Genomic DNA, 9,391 nt, shown 5'->3' on the forward strand with positions numbered 1-9,391 from the left:
AGAAAAAGTGAAAGAGGTTAAGTGGGGCTGACCTGCCCTCCCTGCCGCAGCTGCTCTTCAGATACCCGAGATCAGAGCTCCCTCCTCTGAGCTCCGTCCAGCACGGCACCTGAAAGCCGTGTGTGCTCACAGAGTGGGGTAACGGGGGCTTTCGCCGTGGTTTGTTTTAAAGGGAAAAAAAATATATTGTGCTGTTTACACATAGCTAACTAGAAGGTTTGTATGTTAACTCTAGGTGCTTGTTTTGCTTGTTTGAGGAGCATCGGGGAGAAGAAGATCTGAACTTTATGTCAGCAAGGCACTGATGCTGACACTTGTGGAATAATAGCATTTCCATCGTTTCAGTCATTCAAAAAGATCCAGAGGGTTTCTGGAAGCTTGGTTATCTCAGGAAAAAAAATTTTCAATTTATTAGTAAGATTTTGAAGTTTTTCTTAAATTTCCTCGTTTAGCTAAGAGGCTTAGCAGGTCAGCGTGAATGTCACTGGAAGCTCTGGGCAGAACAGTAACTTCAGAAACGTATTTGGTCACAGCTCTGTGATACGTACCAAGTAACGAAAAGATGAGGAACCCAGAATTGATTTCATTAGTAATTAATTTAGATGATCATCTTTGGGAAATAGCTGTAAGTACAGGTTTCATTCTGTTCCCGCTGTATCTCATTTTTTCTCTTTATTTTCCTCCCCAAGAAAGTGCTGCTGTGCTGGGGTAGAAAACCCGGGCTAGGCTGGCCACGGCTGCAGCATTAATTACTCAGATAAAGCTCCAGCTGGGACCAGCAGGAGGAACAGCCATGATCATCACCCGCACCGATAGTGTCCATGGGTCAGGGAAATGAAGCTGGAGGACATTGTTGTGCATATTTTGCATCCATTCGGTTGCACAATATAATTTGGAGGCAGCTTTCACCGGTATTATCCGTTCTCCCTGCTAACCGCTGCAGGTGGTTTGTTGAGCCTGCAAGCTGCTCCTCACCTCTGCCACTGCAACAAGGTCCGAGAACGAGCACGAATAGCCCCCCCACTGTTTGCAGGGGTTTTCTCAGGTGTCTCCGTGTCTCTGCCTTTCATCCATACGCATTTGTCAGTCCATGGTCACACTATTGCATCATCGTCGCATCCATTGAGGTACCACAGGACAGCATCTCGCTGGGGTTTGGCAGGGGGTGCTTTTAGCACCTTCTCAGTGGAGAGGCTGTTCCAGCGTAAGGGCACCGCTGAATCCCCAGCAGCAGGTAGTTCAAGTCAAGGTCAAACGAGGTTTTTATTTTTAATTACAGTGAAAAGGTGCACGATAGATAAGAGATCTCTGAGTGACACTGTTAGTCACCAGCTAGTACGAACTATGATTCATTTTCCCTTTGCCAAGCTGACTTCACATTTTTGCTGGAAAGCTGGAAAGGCTGTGTTAGAGCTGACACGTAGAGTGTCGGCAGAAAATGAGAAACTGAATGGAGACGCAAATAACGTGGAGTGGTGCAGCTACGCACGTTACGTACTCCCTGTTTTCCTAAGAGTCTGAGTTTTAAAACTTAAATAAAAAGAGGAAACTGGAAAGATAATGACAATTACCTGCTTAAACAGTCTGCAAAATACCTATTGCAGAGGAAGTGTCTGAAATAAAGGAACTGTTTTCTTTCTTACAGTTTCCATGGTCCTGAGAAAGATGGATGCAAGAGTCATGAATATAAAGGCAATGACGTGATAGGACGGGCATGTTGTCAGGATACTGAGGAGCTGACTCCTCAAACCGCTATTCCTATCCCAAGAAGTGGAAGCAAGGAAGATGCTCGGGTGGAGGAGGAGCACAGAACTACACCTCTGAATGGCGATGCTTTAATGACGTGTCCGCAGCAGCAGGCTGCCCCTCCTCAGGAGCACGTATCGGACTGCCGTAGAGCATCTGCTCAGCCTCACCAAGGAGACAAAAATACAGCCAGAGGTTTGGCTGCAGAGGTCACATCCGTGCACAATGGCCAAGACGATGCTCTCCCCCAGAGAGAGACGGATGTGGCCAAAAGGAGACTGCAGTCTCCTGAAGACCAGCGATACCAAGAGCTTGCTATGGAGATCGTTGCCAAAGACAGTTCTCTGGTTGACATTCTCATGCCTCATCCTGTTAGAAAAACTGCTCTAGACCTGATGGAGGGTCTGTTTCCTGTTAACATTTCCGTGCTGGGTAAATCCCCGAGGAAAAAGGGAGACATGCCACACGTGCAGGAGAATGAGTAAGCAGACAAACCCAATTATTTAGTATTTTAAGCTGTTTTAGGGTATGAATATCATGTATGTACTAGCAGTAAGATGACTCGAGCATTTTTTTTTAATCAGCAAAATATTGTCGCTTTCTGGTTTACATGTCAAGGAATATCTGAGGCTAGGGGTGTACAAAGGAAGAAATGTGGTTCAGTGGTAGCTTATTAAAAGGGATTGTGGCAGACTTGGGCTGCAAACCTTTTGCTCTATATCTTTTAAAAAATTAGAAAAGAATTGCTGCTGTGAGAAGAGAGGAGAGTGCTTCTGAAATGAAGATGTATAAAAACACAAACACAATGTTTGTGAGCAAAACTCTGAAGTGTTTGCCACAGGTATTTATCTTCTGTTCCAATAGCAGGAAAAGTAGCAAAGCTGCAGCAGAAGAACGTCCTGAACACGACGCCAAGCAAAGGAGCGGAGGTCCTACCTCTAAGGGAAACCAAGTCCTGACCAGGAGCAGGGACCGCGCAAGTGCCCTAGATGACATCACGGCTAAGAAAGTACGTAGATGAGCATCAGAGGAACCGCTGTTTCTTCATCACAACAAAGAAATTATGATTAATGTCACGTATGTTACTGTGGATATTTTCATTAATTACTTTTATCCCAATAATAATGTTTCATAGATAACTTTGAATCTGTTTTTGCCAGTAGGGGAAGTCCTGGCAAACTGGTGTATTGGTCATAAGTGGTGGCATTTCAACCCTGCCTGGATTGATTCTGGTCTCTCCTCCCACCTTCAGCAGGTCACTGGGGTGGGTCGTGCCTGGGATAACCACGCAGGGTTGGGTACACGTTTCCTTGCAAGGCCAGCTCCCGTGCAGCAACTGACTCACAATTCAACACTCAAATCTGCTCTCAGAGTCTATAAAATGTGTTACAACTGGCAGCCTAAATAAGAAATATTTTTTACTCAGAGAGAACAGGCAGCAGTTCCTGTACCCTGCAGTGCCCTGTTAATTGCCGTACGTGCAGGGAATAGAGGTGGCTTGGACGCGGCTGGACTGCGACAGAAACCGGCAGCTTGGAAGGGCAGTATGTAGAATTAGATGGTTTTTCCCTGTAGCAACCTGGCCATGCTCCATCTCAGGTAATGACCATCTGCCTTCCTGAAACAACTCCTGCTGTGCGCATGGTGATATCTGTCCTTACCCACTGGCTGATTTCCAAAAAAAAAAAAACTGTTAGGGTTCTTCTGCTCCGGGCTCGGGGCCCTTTCCCACACCAACGTTTCTCTATCAACCAGCCGCCTCCGCTTCCCTCGCTACCCAGGGCTCGCCGGAACCACCCGTGGAACTGACTTTTTCTGTGTGTATTATAAATGAAATTCCAGGCGGTTCTGCTGAAGCTTGGTAATAGAGCTGTAACTTGATGCTCATGTCTTAGAGCATAACCGTGCGTAATCACGTTGTAATCTTTATTGCCGTTCACTTCTGGCTGATCGGCAGCTCTCTGAGCTGGGGATTATATCACCAGTTAAGGCGATTACCAGTAATTTGCTTTTCAGAGTTTGAGAATTAAGCTTAGAAAATCTTTCTCTTTTTTTTTTCTTTCCCAGAGCTTAAAATTATTTTAAAAGTCCAAAATTTGGCGAAGATGATGTGAGGAAAAGCCATTCTCTAGAAATGAGACGGATTCTCTTTGGCAATAACAGCTTTCTGGGATTTTTTTTTTTTCCTTTTTTTCCCTTTACAGCTGGAACTCATCTCCAGCCTCCAGTCCAAGCTGCAGAGCCTGTGGGAGGAAAGGGAGCTCGTCCTCTCCGAAGCCAGGGAGTGCGCCGAGCGAGGCGAGGAGCTGGAGGCAACGGTGCGGGACGTCTGCAAGCCCAACGAGTTTGAGCGCTACATGATGTTCATCGGAGACCTGGAGAAGGTGGTGAGCCTCCTGCTCTGCCTGTCCAGCCGCCTCGCTCGAGTCCAGAACGCCATGAGGAGGGTCGATGGCAACACGGATGCTGAGGAGAAGGTGAGTGAGCAGCGAGCAGGGGATCTCATTTGCTTTGCTCGCTTCTTTCCAGGTGCGGCTGTGCTCATTTCATCTGGCTGACGGCAGGTTTTGAATTATCCATGCACCCAGCCCGCCGCTGCCCAGGCAGATGGTGCCACGCCACGGGCTGGGTCCCCACGGCCGAAGCAGAGCGGGGGTCTGGTGTGGACCCCAGGGTCAGTGCTGGAGGAGGAACGTGCAGCGTGAGCTCTGCAGCGGGGTGCGGAGGTGGTGGCAGCAGCAAAGCCTGGGGAAGGTCCGAGCCACAGCGGTGGCCTCCGAGCCCTCGGGCTGCTCCCGCTGGAGTAGCGCCAGGTTTCTCCTTCAGAAACTTCTGTTGGTGTTTTGTTTTTCATTTGTGGGTGGGGTTTTTTTGTTGGTTTGTTTGTTTTTCCCCACTGGTAATTTCAGTGCGGTAATTACTTACTTTGAAACCATATTTCACTTGATGGGCTTGTCCTGACTACAGGGAGAAGATGTGGGGGGTAACTTGAGATCAAGCTCCCCGTAGGTTAACTCAACAGCCAGTTTTCCTGGAAAACTAGGAATTGACTCGTGTCACCAGGAAATCTTTTCAAGTCTGAAATACCATTTTTTCTTCTAGAGAAGACAAGCCAGATTTATCCCAGGAATGCTGCTTTCCTGCTGTCCTTGTTGCTTTTAGATGTGTTTTTAGCAATACAGTACCTGCTGGTATCTCTTCTTTGGAAATTAGAAAAGCGCAGAGTTAGGAAAGCTGGGATTCCCTGGAGCTGTGCTGCTGCCGACCCACAGAGGTTTATCGTAGCTTTACATACAGAAGGGCACTGAAAGAGTCCTGCCATGCAGTGTGATATGGAGAGTCAGGATCTACCCGTTCCAAAATGTCAGTCCTGTTAACATTAATCATTCTGAGCAGATTTCACGCTGACTTTGGCTTTGTGGCTGGCGGGGGGGCTGCTGTTTCTTTTGTGTCATGTTTACGCTTTTCATAGTGAATAAATTAAAATAATTTATTCAATAATTTGAATAACATGTTCAATAAAGACTTGGTGACTCGACAACATTTTTACAACCATCTCCCAGTTGCTGCAGTCGCCCCGATGTCAGCAAAGCCAGCAGCCTCGATCTCTGACTCCGTTTTCAGGGTGCTGATGCTGATGGTGGCCGTTGCTCTGTGCTACGTTTATGGACACGGTCCTGAAACTGGATGTCTTCCAGCAGTGCCACCCCTGTGCAAATCACTGCAGCTGAAAGAGGATCAGCTAAAATGGGAAAGGTGTTAAAATCCTGTAGAACAGGCAAGGCTTGCTTCTCGTGGGTTTGTTCAAAAGAAGCCTTTGATGAACAGCTCCTTGTCGCATGTGCCTTAGTAGAAGTCACACTCTCTTCTTAATGTGCCCTTGGCACTCTGGCCACGCGCAACTCGTAAAATACAGAGCTGTGTGCCCTGAAGAGTGTCTAATTGAATGAAGACAGATCCAGGATACTCTAAAATTACCAGAATGTTAAGTATATTGATTTTTTTTTGTTTTAACCTGAGGGCAACATGGAAGAAGTGAGCTTTGATGGGTTTTTCTGGGTGTATTTACCTTACAAGCCACAAGAATGAGTAATTGAATCGAGAAAAAACTCGTGTGGAACACAAAGCCCACAAGAGGAAGTAATTAAACTAAATCGGCTGTGGCTTCCAAATGAAGATCTAGAGCCTGCCAGGAATGATGAGTTTTCATAGTGTGCTGCTTTGTTTTTCTGTCCTATTAGCAATCGCTGAACGAACGGCACAAGCTCTTGTCCAGACAGCGGGAAGATGCGAAAGACCTGAAAGAGAATCTAGATCGTAGGGAGAGAGTGGTCTCGGGCATCCTCGCCAAATACCTGACGGACCAGCAGCTCCAGGAGTACCGACGCTTTGTGCAAGTCAAGACCTCCTTGCTGATTGAACAGAAGGACCTGGAGGAGCAGATTAGATTTTTTGAAGAACAATTAGAAAATCTTGAGAAAAGCCTCCCCCTGTAACACCCGCCAACAGACCGGCCGTTGTCACACATCGACATTGGTGACGTTCCCCTGGAAATCCCCACGCGCTCGGTTTGGTGAATCCCTGCAATCCTGTTAGTGCCACAGAACTGACAAGTGCTGGGATGCTCTGGGGATGCTCTGGGCACACGCTGGATGTGCCTTCCCCTTTGGCCAGGCCAACGGGCAGCATCCTACAGCACGCAGCAGACGGCATTCTGGAAACGACTGATAGGATGTGTTGCTCCTATTAACTTGGCATGTATTTCCCCTTCCTGTTGTCTGTCCATCTGTTTCCAGATTGACATAATCTCAATAAAAGAACGATACAAATATTTTCCTCTTGTGGGTGGGCTGAGTGTTTGAAATGAAAAATGATGTGGGTGTTCAGATTTGAATTGGGGATTGCACAAAGCCATAGGAGGTGCTAGGGACCCTTTCAGTCAAACTCCTGCTCTGGTTTCTGCTGGTTATGTGTGTGACACAGTAAAAATATACTGTCATGGAAGAAAAGCATTATTATTTCCTTTCTTGGCAGTTGCCATCCGTGGGTCTTTCCTGGCTCTGCACAATCCCCTCAGGCTGCTCAGCAGTGGGTCTTAGGAGGGCAGAAAAAAGAGTGATCCTCGTGGGCATCAAAAAGACCTGCTCAGGGGTGGAGGCAGCGCAGATGAACACTTCTGGGAATGATAAACTCTGAGTTCATTCCTGCAAAGTCCTCACTATGCTTTCAAAGTGTTTATGTTTCAAGCAGCACCTCCAGGGGTTTGTTTTTAGGCAGTTTTCCGTTGTCAGCGTGCACAAGAAGTGCAGAGCGTGGGGGGAAAGCTCTGCTGCAGAGTGAGGCGGGTGGGACGCGTGGAGGAGGTTATTCCCTTCCAGTGAGGCTTGAGAGAAATCCCTCGGCAGAAATCGTTTGAACTGATGTTGTGTGTTGAGTCAAACCAGTGATGATGCTGTATTTAAAATGTGAGTGCGTTTTGTTTTCTTTGCTTGTTTGTTTTTAAGTGTTCCGTGAGAGGAATATTCCATCCGAGCTCCATACCTAGACATGGATAAGGTGGCTGCTAATCCGAATCCGGCTTCTTCCCCAGGCAAAACAGCTGTTCCTTGTTCCATGACGGTAGGCTGTACGTGGAAATATTTCAGTCGTGGTGCGTGTCCTGCCTGCAGTAAGTATCACCACCACTGAGCAAAGCTGTCCTGTTCTGTATCAATCCACCTGGTTGGAAATAACTGTTTTCTAATGGAAACTAACTCTTGCCTTAAGGGAAAGAACGGGTCTGCCCTGCTTAGTTTCTCTGATCTTTTTGGTCTTTGTGCCATGGGCAGGATGATTGCTGCCCTGGCACCCACAGGTATGCTTCAAAGAGCAACAATAAATTTACTCTGTTTTCCAAGAGGTCACACGTCTGTGTTCCGCGTTCCTTTGTCAGAACTGTGAATTTCAGGCAAAGTGAAGCACGGACACAGCGATGACATGGAACCCCCTTTCCAAAGCACCTGCGGGTCTGGATTGTCAGGTGGGTCTTGATTTTGATACCGATCATTTGTTATCGATTTATTACCGGGGCCAAGCCTAAGGTCGATGGTGGCAGTTACACTGGATGTAAGTCACATGCAGCACTCCTGGCACACCCACAGACTAAGATGTGGGCTCTCAGAAGAGCAGTCTGATGTGCAAATGCAACGAATGATTTAATCTCATCCCATCTTAAGAGCATCCCAGGGTCCTTTTCGATAGCCAGGAGCAGCCCTGTGCACCTCTGGGACTCCTGGAAGTCTCTTTGGTTGCTCAGAATCGCAGCCTGCAGGAGAAAGGGATGCTCTCTGCTCTTAGGGACAGGCTTGTGTCTCTTTTCGGCAGCGTTGAGTGGCACTGGGGTGGGGTGGGCTGGCCCAGAACTCCCCCTGGAGAGGCCAGTGCTCTTCACTTCTGAGCTGCTGGAGAGAGGAGGCACGTGCATCTGCCAGGGGTTCTTTGTGTCTTCACATCCATTTACATTATTCACTTAAAATTCTTTCTACCAAGTAGAGTTTGTAAATCGAGCTTGTTTGTGGGGCTTGCAGGACACTGTCCCCATGAGCGAGCCCTTGGATCACGCTGCAGCTCAGCCAGGTTTACAGCGGTAAGCGTCCCTCTCCGCTCCGGTCAGCTGCAGGCTTCAGAAGTACGGACTCAGGACATGGTTTAAGTCCCTGCTTGTGAATCCTATTTGGGGAAAAAAGAGGGGCTGCCTTTTCCTGAAGGTTTAGTGTTTTGAGCAGTAAGTACACCCCCATGCCACTGACCACTGCTTGTGTGGCAGGTTTTTCCCACCTTCACGTCATGCAGTTTAGCTGATGTTCCACTGACTTTATTCTAGAGAAGAACATGTTGAGGTATCCCATGAGAATTTTGGTGAGCTGTAGATGGATCTGTTTTCATCAAGACTGAAGTGAAACATATTTTCTTTGTCCTAAAGCCTTCATTATAATGAAAAGGATGTACTCCCAGCTTTAAGAGTTAAAGAATTGCCCTTATCAGCTCTTCCTACATATTGGATGAGGCTTTGAGCATCCTGGGCTGGTGGGAGGTGTCCCTGCCCCTGGCAGGGGGTGGCACTGGATGGGCTTTAAGGTCCTTCCAACCCAAACCAGTCTGTGATCCTATGAGAAGACTTCATGTTCTAGCCTCAGCTGCCTCAAGAGCTGTTGGCTTCCAGTGGCTTCGAGGCATTGGCAGTTCACCAGCGCTGGAACCTGCTGAGCCGCTTCTGAGCAAACAGAAAGTCAGGTGCCTGCGTGGGGGGAGGGTCAGGAATGAAGGAGCTCCCTGCTGCCTGAGCCTCTGGGCAGAGCAGGAAATCCCCGGTGCTGCCCGGCCGCAGGCAGCGGGACCAGGAACGCTGGGAGTCCCCTGGGGCAGCCTGCAAGGGTGACGCTGCCCGAACACCCCAGGCAGGAGGTAACCAGAGCCCCCGCCACGGGAGGGCTGCTGCCGGAGACCTGCGGGGAGCTGTCTGGGTGGATTAACTACAGCTGCATCCAGGAGGATGCAGAGGGATAGTGCTGAGGAGAAGGTAGAAAGTGAAATAGCAAAATGCGAGAGCCTGGACCTCCCTATGGGGAGGCTGCTGGGGTTCTGGGAGCGGGCTGTGCAGCGTCGG

At 48.3% G+C, this 9,391-nt stretch overlaps 1 protein-coding gene across 1 annotated transcript in view; it reads left to right on the forward strand.

Annotated features, from left to right (window-relative positions):
* Positions 1–6,242, forward strand: part of LOC104472180 (protein Shroom1-like) — a 10,162-nt gene extending 3,920 nt beyond the window's left edge. The window contains exons 3-6 of the mRNA XM_010087753.1: positions 1,646–2,227; positions 2,611–2,755; positions 3,951–4,223; positions 5,988–6,242. Coding sequence (XP_010086055.1) covers positions 1,646–2,227; positions 2,611–2,755; positions 3,951–4,223; positions 5,988–6,242 — 1,255 coding nt within the window. The remainder of the gene's footprint in view (positions 1–1,645; positions 2,228–2,610; positions 2,756–3,950; positions 4,224–5,987) is intronic.
* Positions 6,243–9,391: the final 3,149 nt, after the last annotated feature.

The sequence above is a fragment of the Pterocles gutturalis genome, unplaced genomic scaffold (genome assembly GCF_000699245.1).
Source record: "Pterocles gutturalis isolate BGI_N339 unplaced genomic scaffold, ASM69924v1 scaffold27866, whole genome shotgun sequence".
In the NCBI taxonomy this organism is placed as follows: domain Eukaryota; kingdom Metazoa; phylum Chordata; class Aves; order Pterocliformes; family Pteroclidae; genus Pterocles; species Pterocles gutturalis.